Source organism: Melospiza melodia, chromosome 6 (assembly GCF_035770615.1).
Source record: "Melospiza melodia melodia isolate bMelMel2 chromosome 6, bMelMel2.pri, whole genome shotgun sequence".
In the NCBI taxonomy this organism is placed as follows: Eukaryota; Metazoa; Chordata; class Aves; order Passeriformes; family Passerellidae; genus Melospiza; species Melospiza melodia.
The window spans coordinates 51,417,355-51,444,743 of NC_086199.1; the positions used below are offsets into that span (position 1 = coordinate 51,417,355).

General features: G+C 43.8%; 1 protein-coding gene across 1 annotated transcript in view; it reads left to right on the plus strand.

Moving 5' to 3' along the window:
• The window catches only part of TEAD1 (TEA domain transcription factor 1), a 150,478-nt gene extending 125,760 nt beyond the window's left edge, over positions 1 to 24,718 (plus strand). Inside the window, exons 9-12 of the mRNA XM_063158126.1 lie at positions 5,087 to 5,260; positions 16,464 to 16,604; positions 17,724 to 17,876; positions 18,925 to 24,718. Of these exons, the coding sequence (XP_063014196.1) occupies positions 5,087 to 5,260; positions 16,464 to 16,604; positions 17,724 to 17,876; positions 18,925 to 19,038 (582 nt within the window). The 3' untranslated portion in view covers positions 19,039 to 24,718. The remainder of the gene's footprint in view (positions 1 to 5,086; positions 5,261 to 16,463; positions 16,605 to 17,723; positions 17,877 to 18,924) is intronic.
• Positions 24,719 to 27,389: the final 2,671 nt, after the last annotated feature.

The window sequence follows — 27,389 nt, forward strand, 5'->3', positions numbered from 1 at the left end:
AAGTGGTGAAGAAATAAAACATTCTTTATGTTTTAATTCAGGTTTTATTGTTGTTGTAAAAAGACTTTGTGAGCCCGGGGAGAATTGTGCCTGAGAACCAGAAAGGGAAAGCAATTGCTCAAGGGCCATAAAAACAGCCTGCCATCATTAGCCAAATGCAGTAAAACTCACCAAAGTTAATCAAACCACCTAAGTGATGAAAAATAAATGAGATCTTTTCAAAAGAAGCCCTCCATCCTTGAACAATATCCATTGTTGCAAGGATTGTTTATCCTTTCTGTACTCCCTGTGAACAGTAGAAAAAGCAGTCCAGCATTTCAGTCACAAGGAAGTCCTTGGTTTAGTGTCTTTGTGATGTGAAAGGACAAGAAAGCAAACTCACATTAGGATGAATGTCTCAGAGCTGCAGACTCTGCATTGGAGGTCATTTTAATCTGGAATCAGAAAGTTTTGCTGAGCACAAGGCTCATTTATTTTGCTGTGCTGGAGAGCTGCTCGTTGGCCGTGGGATGCAAGTGTTCATCTCTGTGAAATGCTCATTTTTGGGTCTCCATAGCTAGAAGTCCCAAGAAAGCACTTTGAAGAGGTCCAGTGTTGACACATGGCACAGTTGTGAAGCTGTGGCATGGCAGGAGATTTCCCATCCAGCAAGATTCCTGGGGCACCCCGTGGATGCCTGTTGGAATGCCAGGGCAGCCTCCCCAGCCCGGCTGTGGCAGGACATGGGCTCTCCAGGGAGGGTCCTGGGGCCAGGGTGGGGTCAGGGGTGCTGGGAGCCCAGCACCATTCATCCCCAAAGCCAGCCCTCAGCTGGAAAGGCTGGTGGCACCTGGCTCTGCTTCCCTGCTGCCTCCATGGGCCTCTCCTCCTTTCCAGGGAGATCTCCCAGCAAAACTGGAACTGCAGGGGACACGTGGGGTGGGCTGTGGCTGTGAATTCCCCACTCTGCCTGCCCCCAGCAGCTGTCCTGGCTCACCCCGAGGGCTTTGCAGCTGCCTGTGCCTCTGCCCTGCATGTCCCCAACTCGTCCTACAGCTTCCCCTGCACCCACCCCAAAACTGGCTCCCACCAGTTGGGCAATATCCCCTGCTCTGCTCTGCTCTGCTCTGCAGAGAGCAGATAATGACATGCTCACGTGCTCATTTGTTCCTCTGCTGCATTCAGGGGAGATGTAGATGGCCCTTCTCTGATAAGCAACTATTCAGTAGTTTGTTTTCTTCTGCTGTTGAAATGCGTGGCCCCGTGCCCTGCTCGCTGTGCACTGTCTAACCTCCCTTCCAAATGGAATTAATAACTCCCTCCATTTGCATTTCACAGATGTGCTAGTGCAGTCTTTTTGGATGAAGGAGCATTATTACTCACAATTGACAAACCAAGAAGTTCAGGTGCAAAAGAATGAATGGGCCACTGATTTTGAGGGTCCCCTTTGATTTGTCATGAGCTTGATTTTGCAGAATACTTAACATTATTGAGAGCTTCCTATAGTCAGGCATAATTTTCCCATCTGAGCACTCAGCACTTCTGGAACTGGGGCTGCAGGGTCTTAAATCAGGCAGGCCAGAGCTGAAAGATGCATCTTCCCTGTTGCAGAAAAGCTGATGGAAACGTTGTGTAAGCATCTTGCCCAAGCAGGCAGTCCCAATTTCACACTGGGAAGTGCTGGGCAACATTGAGGTGTCAGGGAACTGCCTTCCCTCATCACCTACCTCTCCACTTCTGCAACCATAAAGTCACCCAAAACCCCCTTTTACTTCACATTTCTGATTCAATCCCTGAGCAGGTCCAGGCAGGAGTCTGAATGCAGGGAGGTGCATGAAAAACCAGGTTGCCCATGCAGCTGTGTGGTAGCATACATCACAGAAAGTTCAGTTAGCATTTCACAGGAATGTGTTAAAAACCTTAACGGGACTTGGTACAAACTCCAGTTACAGCATTAAAATGTCATGTTTATAACTCCCAATCTGCTTCAGTGGAGGACAACAGCAGCAGGAATTAAATATTCAGTTACTAGTGTGTTTTGGTAGAAATAAGAAAACTTGTTGGCAGACCAAGTGATTTTCTTACATCAGCAGGAAATTAAAGCATTTCAGATTTATGAGATACAGCAGCAGAGCAGAGGCTGGGCAGGGTTTGGGTTAGAGCTGCACACAGGCTGCTGATACCCCAGTGCCTGGCTCCCCCCAGGAGCACAGTCCCTGCCAGGGCAGGTGTGCCAGTGGGATTTGGAAGCATTAAAGCACCCTTGCACTCAGCTGCTGTGCCCATCAGCAAGGTCATCCCCACAGAAACAGCTGCCCCCTGCCTTCCTCCCTGCTCAGCATCTACATCACCCTGTGCATGGGGAGCCATTCATCCCCCCATGTGCTGATCTGTGTGCTTGTGCCAGGATATAAGGGCAAAACTGGTGAGGAGCTTTTGCAAGTACACGTGCTGGCTGATAGAGCAGGTGTAGGTGGTTTGTCTTTGTTCTGCACCAGCTTAAATGCTTGCATCCCCTGCCATTGGCAATTTGTCTTGGTTCTTTTAAATTCCTAAGTGGATTATAATTTTTCTCGTGGTATTATTTGACAACAGTCATATTTCATGGCTTTACTGCATTCTTTGGATAGTTGGAATTTTTCTAAGGGAAGGAGCTCAGCTTTAAGAGGCGGCCATCTCCAGGGCATGTCGTGTAATGCAGACACAGGAGACAGAGCTGCAAATGTTCTTCCTATTCTTGTGTACTTAGAAAATACGAGATTTGACTTGTGCTGGTTTATGGCATCTAAAGCACATTATTGCCTCTATGCCCAATGCAAATCCTTTAAATGCTTCAGTGTGAGTAAATTCCTCAGCAACTAATGCACTTCAATGACTCTGGAATACTCAGTCTAAATCAACAGTGAATTATCAATATAACGAGGATGTTTTTAAGCTTTTCAGACACTAATGGGCTCAAAAATATAGGCAGAAAACTTTGCTCCTTTGCCTTTATCCATGCCTCAGTTGCTGTCATGTTTGTCTAAAAGCAATAGGGATCATTTCAGTACCCATTTACCCTGTTCCAGTACTGCATTATCATTTGTTAGTTTGCAGAAATATGCCGTGTCTAATTAGCTTAGTAATGATTGTACTTAGCATAGGAATTGCAGCAACATAAGGAGAAAATAATCACACATTGCAATATCAAAATAAACATTTCTGTCCTAAGAATGTTGTCAGGTGATGTCATACCATCTGTCCTACTGTACCCGCTCAGAAATTTTGCTGCAGCAGCATCTGGTGCTTTGGCGAGCTCTGCAGACAACTGTGGCAGCTTTGCAGCTGCCTCCAACTCTGCTTTTATATTTAAAGAGTATTAAGACTTCATGCTCCATGCCCCTATAAATGTGTTTGCTTTTACTGAAGTTTGGATCCTGAGCAATTTGTATATTTGCCTGGCTTGCAGAATAAGGCACAGTGTGTGAATTGTCTTGGGGGTTTGCAGTGGCCAAACGGTAAAATGCAGCTCTCCCTTCCCCCTTGCCTCCCCAGCCATCTTTGGGCTGGGAGAGAGACACCCTTTTGGGGAGGAGGACAATTTACAGGAGAATCTGAGCCCTTGATTCTGTTTCCATAAAAATGTGGTCATTTATACAACCTGGAACAACTCCAGCAGAGAAGACGGAGAGGAAACAATCCCCAGGGTTTTTTTGCTTGTGGAAATGCCTTAATGAGATGTTATGTTTTCCTTTTTCCTTCTACAAAATTTAGAAAGAAATACAACCCTGCAAGAAAACACAGGCTGTATCTCATTTTTGGCCCCATACCCAGATGAGTGTTCTCTGGTTCTAAATTCACAGATTTCACTGTGCTAGATGATTTTTAATAGATTTCAATTTCATTTCCTAAGTGCAGAAATCCAGCCAGTCCATTTCCTTTTCCCCAGAGTTTTGGACATCTGCTAGGGAAGACTTTGCTCACACCGAAGGAAGGCTCTGAGTGGTTGCCCAATTCATTTAGATTTGTCACTTCAATTTGTTCATTCAGCAGGTACATTGTAAACAAAATAGCTTAAATGAGGTTTGCTTTGGGGCTTTAAATATTTTATTTGTGCCTAGCTTTTGGGAATTGCCCCTTATGTACAGCATCTGTTCAGTGTGACAGGGTTCTCTAGTGTTCATTGACTGCATGTCAGCTTTCCTTTAACTGAGTTAGCAAAATGTTTTGTGATCTGCATGGGGAAAGCCCCAGTGTTTAAACTTGCCATTGTGGAGCTCCTTCACTCTGCTCTGGTGGCCCTGGGAGGTGCTGACTGACTGCTGGAGGGTCTTTCCTGGTGTTCATCCCTCCAGTATCATTTTGGGTGCTGAAAGGTTCTCTTGGGGGAATGGCAGCCCCTAAAATATCATGTTGTGCTCCTTTGGGGTGGACCTCACTGGTCCAAGGGTGTCCCCCAGGCAGGAGAGGCACTGCCAAGGTGATTGCTGTGGTTATAGTGAGGTGTGATGGGATGAAGTTAAGAAATGGGAAATTGAGGCCGAATGTGTTTTGGCAGGGATGGTCCTCTACAGAGCTGGCTCCCGAGGGAAGGGGGAAAAGTTGGGCTCTTGAATATTACATGGGTTGAAATACACGCGGACAATGTCTGTAGGAACGGCAGTGCAGAGAAACTGGCCTTCTTGTCATCCTGCAGTCAAAAGGAAATTCCCTCCATCTCTTTTTAGTTGAGATAGAGGTTTGCAATGTGCAGAAGTGGGCTCTGTGGCACCAGCAGAAATTCAGGCTCTGAGGACACAGGCCATTAAAACTCACTGTTTAAAGGAGCAAAAATAAACTTTCCTCCTGAGCAATTCATCTTTTTATGCTCAGTGAAGGGCTCTTTATCACCGTGCTGCCGCTGGGCCTTGCAGTGTAAATGACCCCCTTGCAGAGGCTTTGGGGCTTGCAGTGGGGACACAGGGGTTTTTATTGATGTTGACCCTTGTTCACAAGGGTGTGTGCCACAATCAGTGAAGCTGTTCCTGCCAACCATGCTGCAGAAAATCCCAGTGCCAGGAGGGAGTGATGCAGTCCATGGGAGCACAGCTCTGTTCCTCTGGCTGATTTCCCTGTTTCTCCCCTGCAGTACAACAAACACCTCTTCGTGCACATCGGACATGCCAACCATTCTTACAGCGACCCCTTGCTGGAGTCGGTGGACATCCGCCAGATCTACGACAAATTCCCCGAGAAGAAGGGCGGCCTGAAGGAGCTCTTTGGGAAGGGGCCGCAGAACGCTTTCTTCCTCGTCAAATTCTGGGTGAGTCCACAGGGAAAAACGCCAAGCGCTTGTTTTGAAAAGTTTTAATAGTAATAAAATGGTTATAAAAATAGTAATACAATTAGGGTAATAATAATTTGGACAATTTGAATTAGGACAATATGAGACAATAGAGACAAAGAGTTATAGATGGTCCAGGTACCTTTTCTGGGCACAATAAGCCCAAAAAAGGACCCACATTAACAGAGGATTAACCCTTAAAAGCAGCAGCCTGTTGCATATTCATACACCTCATCCATGATGCATAAATTCCATTCAAACACAGGATTCTGTCTGGGCAGTGTCAGCTTCTTCCTCTGAATCCTCACAGCATCTTCGAGGCAGGAAGAAGTTAATTTCCTCTGATTATGGAGCAATAAATTCTTTTTCTCTGAAAGATTCAGGTGTCCTGTGGCTGCTATCTCACTGCAAGTCCTTTCTTTAAAAAAAGTATCTTCCATAGCACAGTTTCTATTTTAACATTTTGTTATAACCTAAAACTATATTTAACACACTACTTAAGAGCCTTAATACAGCATTACTTCCTAACACAACACATATAATATTCATTTCAATATTTGCAAAAAGCCAATCATAAAATACATCCATTTTTCACATAAGGCGTGGAGGGAAGGACCCTGCTGCCCAGCAGGGCTGTGGGAGGTGTTTCCCCCTCTGTTGCCATGCAGAGCTGTTTTCCCTTCCCTGGCACAGAGCTGGCAGCTCCCAGCAGCCAGGGCAGATGTGCCCCAGCTGTGCCTGGCCCTGCACTGCTGGGCAGCAGCCAGCCGGTACCCAGAGCCCGTTTGGAGATGGGAACTGCCATCTAGTGGTTCAGGGAAAGGCAGGGAATGGAGGCTGCTTTGGGTATTTCCGAGGTGCAGCTGCTGCCAGGTGCAGGGTGTGAGGGTCAGCCCTGCCATCAGCCCCTGCTTGTGCAGAGGCATCCAAGCTGAGGCAGCTCTGAGCCTGGGAGGCTCTCAGAGCTGCTTTCTTGAAGCACATCTGCTTCTCCTTGCCTTTTTGTTAGTCAACCACAGGATTCTGCTCCATAGCTTGTCATGTTCAGAGCAAGGGTGAAAGAATAATTGGAATGGAGGGCTGGGATGCTGCATATTGATCGAGTAGTGATGAATTTCATTGATAAGCCAGGTTTTTCTTATTGTATTTGCAAATGATCATGTTAGTGACATAATCATAAAATAATTTAGGCTGGAAAAGGTCCCAGATCATTGAGTTCAACCATCAGCCAAGTCCACCACTAAACTACTAAAAGGTTCATCCAAAAGGATCAGCAAATCTGCAGGCTGAGCCTCATGCTTATACTAAAGCTTTTTATGCTCACTAATTTGTTGGGGTATTTTTTGTGGCATGCTCATTTTCCTAGCAGCAGTTAGCATCTAAGCATTTACATTTTTTCTTTTAGAACTTCACTAAAAGGGGCATATTTAGGGTTTAATTACAGGGTGGACAGGTTGAGGCTGAAACCAGAAGAGGTTGATCTGGAACCACTGCTTATGATCAGATTTCCTTGAGCTTATCTATGGGATTTGAAATACTCTACACCTCATAAATGCCCCAGACTTCATATCTTTCCAAGAGCTTCTGTGGCACCAGATTTAGGAGTGGAAACTGGAATGAGGGAAACTCTTTTTTTACTCAAATCTGGATGTAGAAGGACTAAGCCACTGAGCAGAAGCTGTGTTGGACTGCAGAAGAAACCCATTGAGAAATTCACAGGGCTTAAAACTGGGCCTGTGAGCTGTAGACCGAGTGTTTAAGGGGTGGCTGAGCAAAGAGGCCAGAAAGAGCAAAGAACAGAGCAGAGGGAGCTGAAACACAGTGATACCAGTGGTCTGGAACAGGCAGGTGAGAATGTGGGGTCAAAAAGAGGGAGGCAGTGGGAAGAGGGAGCATTTGGGATAAGGAAACACAGGGACGAAGAACAGCAAAGAAAGTTTCTGGGAGGTGAGAAAAGGACAAACATAACAGCAGGAGAAATCTGGCTGCAGTGGAGCAGAGCTGGGAGTTAAGGGTCTGTGACCACTAAATACATTTCCTTGAGAAATCTGGCTTGAGCTGAGGCCATCATCTCACCAATCCACTCTATGTAATAAATATTTGCAGAGCACACTGGCAAAAATGAATGTCACTTCACATGCCTGTTCTCATTTCCCACAGAGGATGATAAGCCTCAGACTTTATACTAGATGTGGATGCAGCAGAGATTTATGATATGGTAACTGAGGAATTATATGTTCTGCTTTTTCTCCAAGTGGAAATTGATTTTTCAGGCACACTGAATGCTCAAAGGTGTACCTAAAGCCAGTAGAGACCTTCTTTGGGTCATTGGGGTCTGTGGTGCTCTCCTGACTTTGGAAATCCCAGTGCCAGCCTTCTGTGCTCTGTCTGCTCCCAGCAGTGCTCCCCTTGAACACTCCTGTCCCAGCCCCACATCTGTGACACGTCTGGGGGGCTGACACCCCCCCTGCTCCCCAAGTGCTCACTGACACATCAGACTCAGGCTGCTGTGAGGCCTCGAGGTGATGCTGTGAAATAAACCTCTGTGGAATGTGCAATTCTGTGCTCAGCACGGGTCCTGAGGAGCTCAGGAAGCAGCACAGGGAACAGCAGAGACAAAGAAAGGTTGTGAGGATGTTCCCAGGGTGGCTGTGCAGCTGTGTAGCTAAAGCCTGTGACATGACACAGTTCAGCAGTCAGGATGTGCAGGCAACTTCAATCCAACATTTCCTAACCTCACCGTGCCTTCCAACATAATGGCCTTTTAACACAATTTTGTGCTGTATTAACTTAGAGATTAAAAAACATACAGTGCTAACATCCTTCTGAGTTATGCATTAAAAACGTGGTGAGAACACTTTCCTGAGCCATGATCTTAAAATAAACCAGTGGATTTTCTCTCTCATCAAGTGAGTGAGGCAGAGAGAAGGTGCCTGGGGTGGTGTTTGAGTGTTGCAAGAGTCACAAGGAATGCTCTTCTAGCAAAAACTTCACACCAGTGGCCCCCAGTCCTAAACATGTGTAGGAATATGTCCAGGAAAACCAGAAGATAGCTAGTAATGAGAATTAGATCCTAAGCTGTCAGCTCACTGTCCTTTATTACTCTCACCCCAACAGGGCGTTTCTTCAGGAAAAAAGGATGCTGTTCCCTTTTTTATGGGGAGTGTTAAAAAACTCTTTTAACCAGTCATAATATTACCAGGAAAAAGCTGGCACAGGTTGCTGACAGTGGTTTTTGACCCTATAAGTAATCTCAAATATAATCATATGGAGAGAGATTAATTTTGGCTGAATTAAGTATCTGGTTCTGAATTAGTATCTACTCTCTCATCATCTGCTACTCCTCCTACTCTGTAAGTTCAGCTCCTCCCCGCTTCAGTTCACGATGTGTGGTTATTTCCTAGTCCCAATACTCTGTCTCACCATTTATTTCCCATTTCCCATCCTTTGTGCGGTCTCCCTCCCTCATTCCCATGTAGCCATCAATCATTTGCTCAGCACTGTAAGCTGCTGCATCCCAGGTGATCGTGGCACCCCTTGTTTGGGTGGGCAAAAGAGGAAGGTGAATTTTGGTTGGGCACATAATTACAGGTGTGAAAGCACTCTGAGGAGAGTCAGTGAACAAAAGGCAGGGTCTGAGTGAAAGAAGTCAAAGCAAACCAGAGAAGGGGAGCTGGAGAGTGAGAAGGTTGAAAGTGAAGGTGAGGATTGGGTGCCAGGAGGAATGGTGACCCTGCAAATGGATTTAAGGGGAGTCAGCATGCCACTGGAGGCAGCACAAAGGGTGTTTTGTTATACATTAATCGTGCTGTGGAATGGGAATAGGGGAAGCAGGAAGACCACAGATGAGTACTTGTGCTGAGGAGGACTAAGGCAGAAAGCAGCTGAGCTCTGGTAGCTGGAAAGAAAACTCCTCTGGCTCTTTCCCCTTTAGTTCTGCTTCAGGCTGCTCACCAGCACAGCTTTCCCTGCTGTCCTGATTTCAGTAATAAGGTTTGACTGCTAAAAAGGTGGGAGGGAAAGGTCTGAGATCCTGCAAGAAGACATCTGCCAGTTGTGGATTTGACCTACCCAGGCAGCACTGGGATGGAGTACAAAGCAAAGTTTGCTTTGCTTTGCAGAGCTTTATTGGTTAGTGCAAATTGTATCTCATGGGAAACACAGCCTGATGCTGGGAATGGATGAGCTCCTGGCCCTGGTGACACATCTGGATGTCACACTTTTGGGTCTCTTTCTACATAGCAGTGCAGGAGGTACAAAAGGAAGAGACTCTTCCTCCTACACCACCTCAAACAACCTGCAGTGCAATGCCCTGGTCCTTACCTTGCTCCTGGAATGCAGTGACTTTCTTCCTCTGCTTTATCCCAGAGAGCCACTGGAACCCCAGAGTTCAGGGCAATTGCCACAGAGACAGATTTTTACACTAATGAGGGAGTTTCACTTGGCGTGCTGTAAATAAGGAGCAATGTCCTGATGGTGTGGCACAGGAAGTTTGTGTGACAGGGGTATGAGACTGGAGATTACTGGGTTATAGAATTAAAACAAAAATAAAGGTGACTGAACAAATGTAAAAGCTGTCCTAGAACACTGATGCAGAATTCAGAGAAGGCTGAAGAGTATCTGTGGAGGAAACCCTTCCCTGGGTGCAGGTTAATTGCACAATCCTGCTTCTCTCACCTTAGGGGACTAAGCCCAATCTGTGCAAAACAACCAGGAATGATTTGTGCCATCTAACCTTAATCTGAGTGTGGTCAATGTTCCTGGTGGTCAGTTTGTATTTAAACTGCTTTTGTGACTTGGGAATAGCCCCAGAGTTTTCTGCTCTTTGAAGTTCCAGTCAGCCTGTCTAAAAGCTCAGTCAGCACAGGGTGCCTGTGCTAGTTTCTTTTATTGGTTCTATCCATGTTCATATTAGTGCTAGCCCCACTGATTGCTCACTACTATCCCTAAATTCTCTAATTGTAAGCAATACACTTAGGCCTCCTAGACTAAATTGTGCTGCTGTAACTTTGTTATTTCTCTCTCAGGTTTTGCCTCAACCCCAAGTGCAAATTTTGAGGCAAATTTTGCATGACTTTTCCATGTAACCTGCAGCATTGTGCAGTGCGTCCTGCCTCCACAGGGATCCTCAGTGCTGGTGTAAGCACACCTTGCAATAAAGTGCTGGGATTTTGTGTCTCTCACTCTGCCAAATGCTCTGTGCCAGCCTGAACTCTGATTTCTGCAGCTACAGGGACAGGCTTGGGAAGCAAATGTGTCTGAAAGGAGAATGGTTGTTCTCTCATTGGTGACATAGGAAAAAAACAACTGATATAAATTAATGTTGGCCTGTCAGGCTTTCTGTGGATCTCATCCACTGACTTAATTTTGTGTTTGCAGTAGCTTGAACTATTCTTCTAACTGAGGAAAGCTTAGCCGGAGCTCACTGCAACTCTGAAACCAAGACCCAAACTCATCTGAAGATGCGTGGATGATATTAATTGATGTTTAAAATGAATGCCTCTATTTGCAGGAATCTGCAATGCAAACTAGGAGTTTTAGAAAGTAATGCATATTATAATTAGGGCAAGCTTTTAAAGATGCTTTGAAGTCCTAAACATTTTTGAAATTCAAATGTGGGATGGAAATAAAGGAATCTACACAATAAAGAGGCATTAAATTATGTCTCCCAAAATTTCACTGTTTTATAGATGTAAATATATGCCATAATTAGTGGTAAGTAACATGAGGAGGATAGTTAAGTTTATTCCTATTCTTATTCAAAACAGCTGTGCCATGAAAAATAATGCTCCTTCTCTTTGTGATACACTGGAACAAACAATTTACCCATGTAATCAGTGTTCAGAAATGGCTTGTGCCTGTGGTCTCCTCCCACCCCTCTGAATTTATCCCCATGTGCCTCCAGCCATCTTAAAAGGTGCAGAGATTCTTTGTGCCCTTCATTCACACACACAATCAGGGCTCTTTTTCTCTTTTCTTTTCTTTTCTTTTCTTTTCTTTTCTTTTCTTTTCTTTTCTTTTCTTTTCTTTTCTTTTCTTTTCTTTTCTTTTCTTTTCTTTTCTTTTCTCTTTCTTTCTTTCTTTCTTTCTTTCTTTCTTTCTTTCTTTCTTTCTTTCTTTCTTTCTTTCTTTCTTTCTTTTTGCTCTTTCTTTCTTTCTTTTTGCTCTTTCTTTCTCTCATCCTTTCTTTCTTGCTTGCTTTCTTGCTTTCTTTCTTTCCTTTTCTTTCTCTCTTCTTTTCTTTCCTTTCTTTCTTGTAATTTATATTGCATAATCCAGAATCTGGAACTTCCCTCCACACACACACACACACACACACACACAGCATGACTGCCAAATGATCTGCACTCACAACTGGGGCCTGTAACAAGAATGGCTCCAAGGCCAGCATGCAAATGCATGCAAAACAAACAAGATATGGAAGAAAGCGGCCCTGGCACAGGGAGGAGGACCCCGAGCAGGGTGGCAGCGGAAGGGGCAGGATCAGAGCAGCTCAGTTTGTTTGTCCATCACAAACCCAGCCCTGGGGCAGCCCTGGACAAGGGGCAGGGTCAGAGCAGCTCGGTTTGTCCATCACAAACCCAGCCCTGGGGCAGCCCTAGACAAGGGGCAGGGTCAGAGCAGCTCGGTTTGTCCGTCACAAACCCAGCCCTGGGGCAGCCCTGGACAAGGGGCAGGGTCAGAGCAGCTCGGTTTGTCCGTCACAAACCCAGCCCTGGGGCAGCCCTGGACAAGGGGCAGGATCAGAGGAGCTCGGTTTGTCCGTCACAAACCCAGCCCTGGACACCATTCCTGAGCTGTACAGCAGTGTGCCAACGGCCCAGATGCTCCCTCTGGAAAAAATTGCTTCACAGTTTGGAATGGCTGCTCTTTGGTGGAGCTCTGGAGAGGAGGAGGGTGCTGGGTAACCCACCTGCCCGCTTGGAGCAGCTGCTCAGCCCTAGGTGCTGTAATTAGTGCCCTTATTAATGTGCCCCATGTGAGTGCTGAGTGCCACTGCAAACTGCCCTGGCCCTCCTCAGCTCCCACTGCTTCCAGTAGGTGCTGGTTTCCTTCTACTCAGCAGGATGGAGTTAGGCTCTTCTCAGCAATTTTTGCTGGAGTTGCTTTTGTGTTAGCCAAACCAGTTATTATTCCACAAGCACTCTGCCTGTAGCACAGAGCCTGAGAGCTCTGGGGAAAGGAATGGGTTTTTTAATTTATTTTAAATTTACTTTTACTCTTTATTTTGGTTGCAGCCATCTCTCTTTGGGTGCAATCTCCAGCACACTGGCAGAGACTTCTCCATTCAGTGTATTGAACGCTTGGTGCTCTTAATATGCAATATTTCCAGTGCTACCCATTGACAAGCTGTGCTTTATTAATGAATTAATCATGCTCTTGCACTGGAGATAGGGTGCCAGAAATCTGAGTGCCTCTTCCACCTCCAAGTGTATTCATATAAAACTCACTGCCCAGAAATAAATCTGAATTAGAGTTTTACTCTTGAAAGGGGAAAAAAATTAGAAATTCCATTTGTGGTTTTGGGCTTTTTCCTCCCTAAACTGTATTGATCTTTAAAACTCAATGAGTAAATGGACTCCTGCTCATTAATGTGATCATCCCATAACGTTTGACATGCCATAGTATTTGAACTCACACCAATATATTTGAATTCACAGCACTCCAGAGGCTTGGCTGTTGTCACCTTTTTCACAAGGATCATTGAAACAGGAAATTATAAGGAGAAGACTAATAAGATAAACTTCTGTATTTCAATTTTGTTATTATATTTATGTAGCCCTACCTGCCATAGGTGGCTCAAGCAGTGAACCTCTCTAAGTAATGTTTGCCTTTGGACAGTACCAAGCTACTCAAACCAGAGCATCCCTGTCAGATCCTCAGCTGGTGAAAAAAGACCCCAAGGCGATTTCTCCTCATCTGAGAATCATTCCAGCATTCCATGGCCATCAGGGTTATCAGCCCCTGCCTTGTTTCTCATTTTGCTTTTGCTTAGCTTAGCTTTCTGCCTTTTAATGCTCTTTTCTGCAAGATTTAATCTAGGAGAAGGCTCTTCCCCATGTAGCAACTTGTAGGCTATGACAAGGTTGTGGAAAAACTTCCCTTGGAAAAAGTAAGTAGATGGAGTTTCACTAGTCATTCACTACAAAGGATGTTTTCCAGACCTGAAATCATTCTTGTAGCTCTTTGCTGAACACTTTCCAATTTTCCAACATCCCTTTTAAAATGTAGACACGAGGCCTGGAATCAATGCTGTAGTTAGGAGCTAAAGCTGAATACCAGGGCATTCATTTATGACACATCACCTTTTTCTCACATCTACAACTCTCACAGCCACATGGGTACTCATAACCTTTTGGAGAAGGGAAAAAAACCAGCAAAAAATTTACTTTAATTTCATCAGTTTTAAAAATACAATTTAGCTTTCAGATGTATATGTTTAGACAAATCCCTTGCTATTTAAGCCATAATAATATTCTTAAGTCCTTAAAGTTGTTATAGTACTAAAAGAGGTTTTGGTGAAGCCTTCATTTAAAAGCATTTTCTTGCCAACTCCTATGATTTTTTAATGCTGGTATTAGACTGTTTTGAAGAGTGTTCAGCTCTCAGCAATCTCAGCAATTAGATTAATATGAAAACTGTTTACAAAGAGAATTCTTTCCTTCCTTGAAAACACCTTTACTGTGTGCTAGACTGAAAAAAAAAAAATCCTAGAGCAAACAAGTAAATAAAGGTAATTCTCATCTAAATGATCATCATCATGGGACTTTGGCTACCATGTTGTGATTGCATAAGGGTAAATCAGGAAAACTGAGTGAGAGCTTCAAGTGTTCCTCACTGCAACATCAGGCCCCAGCCTGGATGTGCTGTGTACACAGAACTCCCAGTGATCTCAGCAAGGGCTGGAGGAGCTGTGGGAGTGAACAACAGGGTGACAGATGGCCACATGTGTTACTTCCCCAGGTTAAATGTCAGCATGTAAATAGAACAATTCGGTGTTTTTTTCAGCAGGCTTCAAAATCAAAAGAAGGTAGCAGATCAAATGTTATCCTGTTTTAACTGTAAACATTTGCTAGTGCAGCTCGAAATGCAAGGTCTGTGCAGTTGGTTTTTGACAACTGTGAGGGGTGGTTTAGTTATGATTTCTCAAATATTTTGCTCATATCTGAAAAGAAAGAAAAGGCATTGCTAGTAAAAATGCAATTGTGGTAGCAGCAGGAATAAGTGCATGCTAAGAGATTACTTCTACTACTACTACTGCTATGATTATTATTATTAATAACAATAATGATGATGATGGTGATGATAATGATAATTGCAGCAGTGCAACTGTTTCAGGAGCAGTCCCTCTCCTTCAGGAATTCTGGCGGAGCAGCGGTGGCTGCTGCACTTCTCCACGTTGAGATGTTTGCCATGCTTTGATTGCAGGCCAGCTGTGATGGCAAATTGCTAATTTGCTATGGTAAATGTGACAAGTTCCTCTCAGCTCCCTGTGCATTAGATGCACATTAAACATTAACTGCTGGCCTGGCACGAGGCAGGAGCAAGGAGCAAGGTGGAACAGCAATAGGATTTCTTCTTCCTGTACAAAATACCTGACTGTGGGGCCACTTGTGTGTAAACCTCAGGAGGTTGCTCCACTGGTTAATTTACAGAGCCAGCCCCAAGTAATCCTAGCCCTGTGTCTTCTGTGTACCACAGATTAGCTCAGTGTGTGCTGTTATCAGAATATTGCCTCACAAGGCCGCACCACAAATGAGGATTGCAGACACTAAGGAGGATTAATGAGTTGTTGCCAAGTTAAAAATTGAGTAGCAGTTACAAATGACCTGAACTGTGGTGAGTACTCCACACTTGAATTGTGGAATGGTTTGGTCATAAGGAACCTTAGAGGTCACCAAAATCCAACACCTTCCACCAGACCTGGTTACTCGAAGCCCCATTCCCTCTGGCCTTGAACACTTCCAGGGATGGGGCACAGGTAAGCACACCTGTAAATAAGGTTTTTAAAAAGTCTGAGGGTAAACATGAAGGTACCTGTCAAGTATTATTTCTATAATAGGAATAGAACCAAGCAGAGCTAGACTTGCAAGTGAAGCAGCTGCAGAAGTGCATTTCCCTGCTGAAATGCTCACCTTGGCCTAACTTTCCAGTTCAGGTGATTCTTTGCTGTCATGCTGCAGTAGCTGATCAGCTGTTTCCACATAAAAGGAAAACCCTGCCCACTCTCTCCCTGGGCATCAAAGATGTCAGTGGAGCTATTGCCTGAATCAACAAATCCAGCTGTGCACACCCCTAGGGTCTGCCTGTACCCATATCAGTGTGCTTTCAAGTGGAGGGCTCTGAAATGAGCAGGAATGGGTCTGTGATGTCAAAGAGCAGAGTGGCAGAACAGCTCCAGCCCAGGGAGGCTGGATTCAGCAGGTGACCTGTGTGCTTGCTTTGTAGCCAAATTAATCCTGCTGTGCACAGGGCTTGGATAATGAATAATTCAAGGTAGAGCTGCTCCTCACTTGATCCTGTGAGCCTTGGTCTCTGATGCTGCCTATCAAAGGCAGCTGGATGGTTTCTGAGGCTGCAGGGAAATGCTGGGAGCCAGCAGAGCCTTGCAGCAGTGTTTGCTGGGCATGGCACACAGAAAACCTGGGGCTTGTGTCAGCCTCTCGCTGGAGCCCAGTGCTCTGCTGAACCAGTGCCATATGGCCTGGCAGAGCCTTATCAGAGACACACCCTCTATTGCCCAGCTGTCTCCTCTGCCATGAGGATTTCATTGCTTTAAGACAAGAGAAAGTGAGCTGTGGCCTCTCTGGAGTGGGGTGACTGGGCTGAATTTGAATCAGAAGGCAGGTTCACTTCAGAGGGGCTGGCTCTGGAGCCAGGCTCCTCTCAGGTGATCATTCCTCTGCTCCAGGGATTTCATCAGCCATCTGCCAGAATGTCACCTGTAGCTCACAGAAATACTGGGACATCTTTTATTGTCTAAAATTTGAATAAATTGTTGATTTCCTAAGTTTTTTACTGCAACAGTTAGGCAGCTACTTCCCTGACAGACTTTTTCCACTGTCACTGTCATCACCATTGAGCTCCCCCTGTTATTTCTGAGAAGAATGGTGAGCTAGTGACAGCTTATGCTATTCACATTGTCAAATAAAAAATCAAATTTTCACCTTTTTCCCCACAGGCTGACTTAAACTGCAACATCCAAGATGATACAGGGGCGTTTTACGGAGTCACCAGTCAGTACGAGAGCTCGGAAAACATGACAATCACCTGCTCCACCAAAGTCTGCTCCTTTGGAAAGCAAGTAGTAGAAAAAGTAGAGGTGGGTGTCGAGATGGGATGTGTGCCTTTAGTCATTTCTTGCCTTTCCCATGCACAGATCTGTGGGATGTGTTCAGTCTGTGGTTGGTTTGGTGCACAGTGATGTTGCAGCTCAGGGCTAAGCCCCAGACCCACATCTGTCATGTACAAAACAGTTTGGGGGGGGAATTTTAGCCTAGAGCTGAAGGTTGAGCTTTTACAGGTGTCCTGGTCACTGTTTATGTCCTTCTGTCCTGGTCACTGTTTATGTCCTTCTTAAACTAAATATGTTTTCTGACCATAACAAAAAAGGTTTTAATAATTTCTATTGTTCCAAGCTTAGAGAAAGCCAAAAATCCTCAGAAACCACCATGTGAGCGATTGGTAGCTGGACAGCACAAGTCTGAGAGTCACAGTCTTACCCTCCCTCAGCAGTCTAAGTCTGTCTGCTTTTCTTCCAGCTGTAGTCCTACATCTTTCTCTAGTTCGTAAATTGCCTATTAAGTCATGCAATAATATATCTATGTTTGTATGTTGTCCTGGTTCAGGGAAAATTTGGGAGAGAACCCCCAAAGGGGCTCCTCTAGGAAAGCAGATTCATTTGGCCCCTCCTCCCAACTGGTGCGGGAAAAATACCTCCTTGGAGAAAAGTGGGAGAAACCTGTTTATTAAACAATAAAACCTAAACAATATTAAACAATAAAACCTCTTGCTGCTCCAAAAGAGATGACAAACAAAACCTGTGCAGAGAAACCCAGGACATATGTGCACACTTAAGTGCAAATATATTTGCTTAATTTTGCTGTTCCCTTTGCAGACAGGTGCCTCAAAATTCCTGTAAAATCTGGAATTATCTCAGTTCTTAATTAATTTCTAGTCAGTTTGGGACTTTATAATCCTCATCTATTCAGTTTGCTGTTTTGCAGTTTAGAGAACAAGTAGTGATATTATAATTATTGATAATTAAGATGCCTTGCATTTTTAGCAAGGCATAGCACAGGTAAGGCATGTGAGTGTGTCAGAGCCTCTTGTCTTTTTCCTGTCTACACAAAAAAGAAAAAAAAAAAAGAAAAACAGATTTACCATCACGTTTTTCCTGTCTCTGAATGATCACATTCTAAATGGTTTTTCTGTTTTTTAGACTGAATATGCAAGGTTTGAGAATGGCCGGTTTGTGTACAGGATAAACCGCTCTCCCATGTGTGAATACATGATCAACTTCATACACAAGCTGAAGCATTTACCAGAGAAATACATGATGAACAGCGTCTTGGAAAACTTCACAATTTTATTGGTATGGACTACCTGTTTTATTTTTCCACTTCTAAGATACTCTCAGGCTTTGTATGGCTTGCTCAGCTGGTAGTGTTGGGAACCAGTTTCCAAATCCCTTAGTCATTGCTGCTTACCAAAGCAACCATCCCACTGACTTCAGAATAATTCTCCTGGAACTGGGCGCTAAAGACGCTCAGGATGAAAAGGCTCAGCTGGCTGTGAGTGTGAACAAACATCTTTGTTATTCTCCACAAATTTCAGCTTACTTCTGTTTTTTCCAGTCGAGTCTGGGGTTTGCAGAGAGCCCGAGGCAGTAACTTTGAACCTCTGCGTTCATCCGATGTGTCTGTACGGGGCTGGGTTACAGTGCTGCAGGGGTTAGTGGCATTAATTAGTTCTTGGGCAGGGAAAACAGGCAGCAAACGCCCGACAGGTGACCTAAAGCACAGAGGATGGGCCACGTGGTGGCCTTTGAGCCAGTTTCACCCAGTGCCCCAGCTTGCTTTCCCTGTGGCTCTGTGGTGTCACCCCAGCCAAGCTCTCAGAGCCACGTGCTGCTGCCGCCAGGGGATTTGGGCAGGACCGAGGTGACACGGGTCACTCCTTGCTTCAGACCTGTGGCACTCATGTTTTCTTAAAAAATCCCTTTGCCCAGGATTTTTCTCCTGGGAAGCTGAGGAGCCTCAGAGAAATGAAAACAATTCTTATCTCATTTGCTTCTCCTGTGTTTTGCTTATATGGAATGTGTTTGGAGATTGTTTCATTGGTTTCACATGAGTTGTTTTGACTCTTTGGCCAATCAATGCCAAGCTGTGTCGGGACTCTGGAAAGAGTCAGGAGTTTTCATTATTATCTTTTTAGCCTTCTGTAAGTATCCTTTCTGTATTCTTTAGTATAGTGTAGTATTATTTAACATAATATAGTATCATAAAATAAGAAATTAGCCTTCTGAGAACATGGGATCAGATTCATCATTCCTGCCTGCCACGGGGCACCCTGCAAATACAATACAGCCCTGCAGTTTTCAGGTGTGTGATGTTCTGTCTGCCTCTCCTTTCCCCACACAGGTGGTAACAAACAGGGATACACAAGAAACCCTGCTCTGCATGGCTTGTGTATTCGAGGTGTCGAACAGCGAACATGGAGCACAGCATCACATCTACAGGCTTGTAAAGGACTGAGCAGTTATTTATATATACACTTCATTTCACTTCTTTATCAAAACACAGACTGTAAACCTCAACACTAAGTGGCAGTGCCTCTGGCCCAACTTTCACCCACATTTTTCTAAATCCTGTTTTAGTGAAGTCATTTTTAATGTGTTCATATATAATTGTAGCTGTGAAATTCTGGTACAGTTGTAAAAATTATTTCTAAAACTAAGTGTTCTTCAAATTTGTAAACCACAGTTCTTTGGGAAGACTGTATTTAAGAACCTAATGCCTCTGTCTGTGGAGGCCTATTTTTAATTTTGATAGAAAAATGTATGACAGAGCATTTGCCATGGGGAAAAACTGACAGCATTTATAAGAATTTATTTTGGGTTTTTTTCCAACATGAAATACTTGTTTTACAATGCAAGTGAAATTGAAACAAATCTTTAGCTATAACTGTAAATGAGTACACAAAGTTAATAATCTTTATAGAATTATCTTTGTAACTAATTAGGGTGGAAGATATGGACGAATGTAATTCACTAAATTATTTTTTAAAATGAAACATTTTTCTGTTTGAAACCAAATGAAAAATATAGCCTTAAGAAATGCCTGATAGAAACAGACAGGTCCTAAAATTAGGCAAATTTTGTATTTTTTTCTCAACGCTAAAACTAATCTTCTAATCCATTAAACTTTCAAACAGGTATTGCAGAGAAAGAAAACATCACCCCTTACCCTTAACATATCTAGTGTATTTTAAAAGAGTATAAAGTTGTATTGTACTAATATGAAAATTTGATTATTTAATGAAAAAGATGGCTCATTTTGCAATAAGTAGGTAAATACTGAAGATTTAGACTTGCATTATATGTAGTCTTGTGTGTGTGGTTATATTTTATATGGACAACTATGTTTTCTAATAAGTTGAGCAAAAAACTTGCAACTCTGAAATCAAGAGATGAATGGAAACAGCTGACATTGCAACAGCATCGAGTCACTCAAAACAGAGAGCAAAACACTGATGTGTTTGAAAGAAGAGTGTGTACACCTCTGAAAGGATCAGCAGCTTTAATATCTGTGAGACGCTAGAGAATCACAACCAGCATCAGGCAAAGAAGGTTGGAAAGTGGAGAATTTAATTTTTTTCCTCCTTTTCCTCTTAATCATGGTGCTCTTACACCTCTCCCAGTTGTGTCTCCAGGTCTGGCAAAGACCTTATCTGAAACAAGCATGCATCTACCACGTGGGGTCTGCTGTCCTCTTGGAATGCGTTCACCCAGGTGGTAGCGTTCATCCTTCTGACAAATTCAGGGAAGACTCCAGGCAGTGAAGCACAGCTGGAGATATTTAACGCTGTAAGGCCTGAGTTTGTCTGGGGTGTGCACAGGTGAGAGCAGCAGCCTCAGCCCTCCCGCTCAGGACAGGGCGTGTTGCTCAGCTCCTCTCCTCCTGCTGCCCCTCGCTGCCCAAGCCGGAGTTGTTTGGGCAGGTGCTGGGCCAGCAGAGGCTTCTCAGGCAGAACATCTGTCTGAAAGGCTGAGGGCTGCCTGGCCAAGCACAAGCCACCTTAGGGAGCAGTGATGAGTTATCAGCAAAGAGGGTTCTTGGGGGAGTTTTCTGCAGTCCTGACTCAAAGGTCAGGCTTAGCAGGCCCTCCTCCCTACCCCTTGGTATTTGTTCCTGTAACCAGCACAGTTCTCATGCACAGTCTAAGCATCAGATTCACTCCCAGGCCCAGCAAACAAGCAACTCTATTCCTTTTCTTTAAATTATATATTCCTGCATAGTCCATTCTGTTAGAATGGCCCACTGCTGGAATGTCTGGACTAGACTGGAGCCTAGGTGAGGTCAGAGCAGGACCATCCCTAAGGCTGGGGAGCTCTGAGGCTTCAACATCACCCAGGGGAAGGGAGACTGCTTCAACCCCTCAGCCTGGTCTGGCTGCATGAGGTGCACACTTTGGATGGTTGCTGTGATGCCTAGCTGTCACCTGCTTGTGGATATTAGGGCTGATGATCTTTCAGTTGATACTCTGTGAAGTGAACAGAGGAACGTGTCCATGGCAAGGTCTCTTTTAACGCTCATTTTTAACACTAACAATCACATCAGGAAAAGCACTGCATTGTAACAGCCTAACGGTAGCCCTTTATTCTAAGCACTTGGTGTTACAAGTCAAAAACTACTTTTTGGTTTTTTTTCTAAAGTTGTCTTTTATTTAGGGTTTGAATTGTGGGTTTGGTGATTTTTATTTTTTTTTTAATAACAAGCAAACTCTTTAAGGCATATAAAGTATGTAAGTCAATTTGCAAATCCAGGTACAGTTTTTTTTTTTTTTAGTAGGATCTGGCACACTACATATGCCATAACTATAGGGTATAAACAGTCACAATGTTTATTGGTGTTCACATATGTAACGTTAGGGAAACTACTTCCATCGTCTTTTCTTTACAATTCTGTAAATGATCCATACCCTGTATATGTTAATTCTTAAAAGCCTTAATCCTTCAACTGTTGAGTGTGGGGTGTGTAGTCCAACAGGCTGCCTGTAAACTGTGAGCTCTTTTGTAAGCTGGAAGTACTTATCTTGTTACTGTTACTTTTTTGTAGGAACCTTTTAATTGAGAGCTGCCAAAGCATTACAATATGCAGTGCCTTAGCATTATATTAGAAGTAACTTTTAGCCTCTTAACATTAAATTTTATACATTGTTTTCTTAATTGGTTCCATTTTTAAAATATCCGTATTTTTCCCTGCAGAAAATGCTCTTTGACTGCTTGGTGTGAACCAGCTGTCTGTACAAGTCAGTCCCATTGCAGTGAGATGCCTATACCAAAAGGAAAGGTTACAGATCCCTGGTTCTCCGTGAAAAGTGAATTGTATTAATGAATGCTGCCTTTTTAAATTTCATGACCAAATAATTAATTGTGACTCTTCTGCACTCTAGCATGAAAGTGCCTTTGGTTTGAAATTCCAGCTTAGAAAAGTGCTGCCATAATAATGACAATTTGTAGAGAGACCAAAAATATTTAGTTATCACCGTAATGCCTTTGGTTTATTGGAATAAGTTCAATCTACAGGCCTCCATTCACAAAAGAGCACCATTCATAGCAAAGGGATTTTGCTAATGATCAGCCTGCTGAAGAAAAATCTACTGTTTGCCATTTCTGACAGCATTGCAAACCAGCAACTGATTCGTCTGTGATATAAAAATGAAAATATTCCCATTTATATTCTCTTCATCCAGTCACGCATCTGCATAATGAGAGATCCATATCCTACAGAATTCCAGTGGACAAGCATGGCTTCGTTGACCTCCTCTAACAATATTTTGGTATCTGTGGAGATGCTTTGCTCAGACAGCAGATTTTGTTTACAAAGTTGTGCATGCTGGAGGTCAGATGCACAGAACAAGAGGAGCGGGAGAGCTGAGCAAGCGAGGGTGAATGCGATGGTGTGGGTTCAAGCATTGGAATGTTGAGGGTGAGCATTGTGCATGAAGGTGCTGCTGGGGAAACTCTGGCCAGCACGACTCAAACACAGGGTTGTTTTGTTTTGTTTTCCTCCCAGTTGATGTCTTGGGGGGAAAAGAAAAATTAGCTCCTCTTAATAATGTGTCTGTTTTTGATACCTTCTGTGAACGGGGGCCATATCTCCACCACAACTGAAATCAATGGGAAGAGGAGCAACATTTTAGAAAGAACAAATATCAGCAAAACCAAAAGCTGTCAGAGGGATTATATAGTTGTGAATACATTGTTAACTTGATTTTTAAAGTATTTGATGAAAACTAAGATTAACTTTTTATATAGAGAAATATTGTGACACTGTGTGGTAAATATTGTGATAATTCAAATTCCCTTTCTCTAAAATATTATTTTTGTTATTCCTTCAAGGTCTAAATCTCACTTACCTCTATAAGACAAATAATCCTGTTGAACTCAATGAGGCTGAGGTGGGGCAAAGAACAGAGACAAGCAGAACATACTTTTTCAGTCATTGCCAAACATTTTGGCTCTACTAGTCAATGTTTGTGACAAGCTACTCCTCTGTCTCACTCAAACAAGCATAATGGTACCATTAGGGGCTGTTAAAAATTGCTACTAACAAATGTAGTTTTACTTACTTGAATTCCAAACTGATTTTGTTTAGGTACTGCACCACTATTTTGAAGGAATCGCAAATCCAATGCCCGTTTCTCTCTTTCCCTCTCCACCACAGCTGCAGCTCAGCGTGGCAGTGGCTTGTCCCACGGGGCCCCCACGGGATGGGCTCCTGGGCCTAATGAAGGGTGTACATTACTGTTGAATGTAAGGAACCGGCCAGTCCAAGGCAGATAGGACGTTTGATGTGCTAACCCATAGCTATTTATTTTCCCACTGCGAGTCCCGGGGCATGCCTGCAGCCCGAAGCAGCAGCCCTGGGGGTTTCCTGGAGGCCTCAGTCAGTCCCACTGAGAGCCCTGGGGCTGTCCCCCCTTTCCTTTCCCGTGAGGATACGTGTGCCCGGGCACAGGCGGGCGTGAGGAGCGGAGCCCGGCTTGGTCCTTTGCTCAGGATGATCTCCTTTCCCCTCTTATCTTTCATAACCAGATGTTTAGCCCCCCCCCCCCCCCCCCCCCCCCAAGAAAGATTGAGGCTGGATAAGTCAAAGTACAAGAAACACTCTGGACATCTTCATCTTTTAACTTTTCAGGTCATTCTTGCTGAGGTCATGTAATTAGTTTTAGTGTATGAATTAAATCTTAAATGCACTCAGTTGACTAAAAGGAGATGGATCCCTGTTACCTCCTTACAGAATATGTGTTTTTGTTTTTGTTTTGTTTTTTTTTATGGGCCTCTGATTCAGGCTCATGACTGCAGACAAAAAATACAATATGTGCCTGAAAAAAAAAAAGACAAAAGAATTTTATAACATTGAAAACCTGAATAGCCTTTAATTCTTCAGTACATTTTATGTAAAACAGGTTGGGTTTTTGTTTTGTTTTGGGGTTTTTTTGCCATGTGCATTTGTTCACATTTGTAAATGACTTAATGGAATTCTCACTTTATGTTTATTTGTGTAATGTGTATAAAATGGGTTTGTGACTTAAGCATATTCATATATGGTCAGTGGTTACTTTAATATTGTACTGCTGCTGGTAACTTTTGATGTAGAACTTGCCTTTTGATGATAAAGTACCTCTAGGTTAGACAGTGAGGGAAGGCTCTTGGAAAAAACTGAATGTTCTCCAATGTTTTCTTAACATATTTGCAGAAGCTTTCAAAAGGAGTTTCAGTCAAACCTCTTGGCAGTACAGTATTCTTGTATTTGTTATTGTCTGTGTGTAGGTACTGGTACCTTTTTTTTTTGTTTAAAATGTTTTAAGTGTTGGCTTTAAAGTGAATTTATCTTTAGTATGATAGTAATATGAAAATTATAGGTTTTGTGTGCAGAGAATTTTTTTATAAAGTGCTTTGTAAAAAAAAAAAAATGTATTCTAGCTTTCGCGGTACATATGTGTGATAACTTTAATATCCATGACAGTTAAGTGCAATTATTTCATCACTCTAAAAATGCTATTTTTGTGTCGGTTACTGCAGGTGTTTTCATGTCTTTGCAAAGTGACACATTTTGATGCCTTCTTGATAAAGTGGTAGAATTTTTGTAGCTTTCTAGAAACTTTGTATTCATACAGTATCAATTGAAAATAAAGAAAATGAAAGTGTTTTGTGCATTTGTCGTAATCTCTTACCTCAGTCTCTTCTTAATGTTGGGTGTAGCTTTCAGAACCTTTTTCCAAAATAGCACAAGGCCAGGCTTGCAGAGATGCCTGTGCACCTTCCTCAAGGAGTGAGGGAGCTCCAGCAGGATCTGCAGAGGCCTGGAGGGCTGGCATTCGAGGCTGGCACATCTGGAAGAACACATCTGGTGTTCCATCATCCTAATCCTTGCCTGTGTGTCTTCCTAAAAAAAAGGTGGTGGATTTTTGTGAAACACCCTTTAAACCACACCATGACAATAGGAAAAGCCACCCATCTCTGAATTGCAGAAGCAGGAATGACCTGTTCAAAATGTGACAGAATAAATGGTACAAAGACATCATTAACTGAGTGATGAACATGGGAGTCAGCTGAGGTTGTTTATTCCAGGACACTGAGCTCTGGGGGAACTGAGGTCCTAAAACTGTGCCATGTTTTCAAAAGACTCACTTCTTGTTTTTCTTAAACCACCTGCCCCTCAGCTGACAGCTGTACCTGGTATGGTGGGAGGGTGGAACAGGATCAATTTGCCTCTGGCATTCACAAACTGAAACCACCTAGCTAGGGAAAAAAAAAATAAAAGGGATATCCTGGATAAATGAAATCAATGGGGAAAAGACCAGGACTTAGTAGAGGGAAAAAAAGTACATCTGGCTCATCTTCTGCTTCCATGGGGGAGCAGAATTTATTTTTTGAATGAACATATGCCCCTCCCACACTCTCCAATTCTCCTTTGGGTGGCAGATGTTCCACTGCTCTTTTTAAAATGTCAGCAGAGCACCCCCTGTGTGCAAGATGAATGGGGTGAGAACAAGGCTCAGATATGGTCTGTTTTGACCCTGTTTTCTCTTCTTTGTTCCCATTACGTGTATGGCTTCAGCCCTTTGAAGTGTGCTGGCTGTTTCAGAAGCAACCTGCTTCTTAATTAAGGTTCTGCTTCTTAATTAATTTAGCTTGAGCCCATAAATCTTGCACCTTTGGGAAGATGCCACGCGCATTTCGGGCTGGGTGTCCCCAGCAGTGTCCCCATCAGTTTACTGAAGGGCTGGTGTCAGTGGGAGCCATGGCCCCTCCCTGGCAGAGCGTGGGGCTGGGCTGGTTTGCTTGGGCAGGGAACAAGGAGGCCAGGCCAGTCACCCTGTGCCTTTTTATGGAGCACAGAATCCATGTGTGCTCCGTGGACTTTCCTGTGGGTTTTAGTTTTTCTTGAACATCCAGCCTGTTTGACCCCGCAGATCCAGGAGGCATTTCATGCTGACAGACCCTAAAAGGAGGGCTCAGAGCTCAGCAATGTGTTAGCAGATGTCTGCAGTCCCCACTCCCAGCTCTGGCTGTTCATCCCAGCCCTGACCTTTTGCAGCCTTACTATTGTTGTGGGGGGCCCCTTGAGCAGGAGCAGCTGAACAATCTGTTACCCCGAGCAGAGGCAGCTCCAAAATGCTCATAAATAATTCCCTGCCTTGTAGGGAGGTGTGGCACTGAACTGGTTAATGGCTGTGAATTATTGTCCTGTGATTTCTGAGGTTCCCTCAGAGCTGGAGCTCCGCTGGGGACACTGGAAGGTGGGAAAGGCAGGAAAAGGAAAATTATACAAAACCAGAGTGCAAGTGACTGTGAGAAAATGAATAGCAGGGCATTGCTTTTCAAAGAAAATGCAAAGCTGAAGACAGCACAAAATAGGAGGAAAAGGATAATTTAGAGACTACCACTGTCCATCAGAAGAAGGCAGGAGAACCAGAGTAAAATAAAAGCTACAATAAAACAGATAAACATCCACCTAGGTAAAAATAATTTGCTGCTTTTTGGTTTGGGTTCCCCTCCCCTCCTGTGTTACTTTTTATTATCAGCCTTTTCTAATTTGGGACATGTCCTCTTTAAGCTTAAGGGAAAGGGGTGCTGGAGACTCCATTTGTGTGTGCTTCACTGGAGAGATTCAATAAAGCCCAAAAAGCTCTGCAAGGTACCCTGTAGCCTCCCTGACAGACAAACAGCTGTCATCTCCATTGTGGGGAGAGAGAAAGAGCAAAATGAGCAATGGCCAGAAGAGTATCTGAAACAAAGACACGAGTGAAAGTGGGTACTCCCAATTTACCCATCACTGGGGATTTCTCAAGCCACCTTCTTCCCACAGATGTGTGGATTTGGGTGCATGCACAGAGCCCATTACAGGTTTAGGTTGATGAATTTCAAAAATACTGTTTTCCATCCCCCTCACTATCCTAGAGCTGAGCATAAAAGTGTAACTTTGATGTTATCAAATGGAAGCAGTAAGCCAAAAAACAAATGTTTTTTTTCATAAATCTGCCTTTAAACCTCTTTATCAGCTTTAAAAGGTGTCCACAGACACTGGTTTGGCATCATGGCTCTCTCCCAGCTCTGTTAAAGGCAGTGTCCCACTATGGATAGTGGTTGGGGCCATCAAAGAAAAAGGTGCAGGAGCTGTGATTGATATGTGAGTCACTTTTGATTGCTCTTACTTGTACAGGTCAGTGAGAGGATTAGTCCTTGCCTTGCAGTGCCCCTCAGTGCAGAGCAGACAGGCTCTGGCAGCAGCTTCAAACCAGAGCTCTGAGCTGCATGAGCAGCTGACTGTGCAGGGGCCTGACAAACTGCAAACTGATTCTTTTTCCTGCCCCA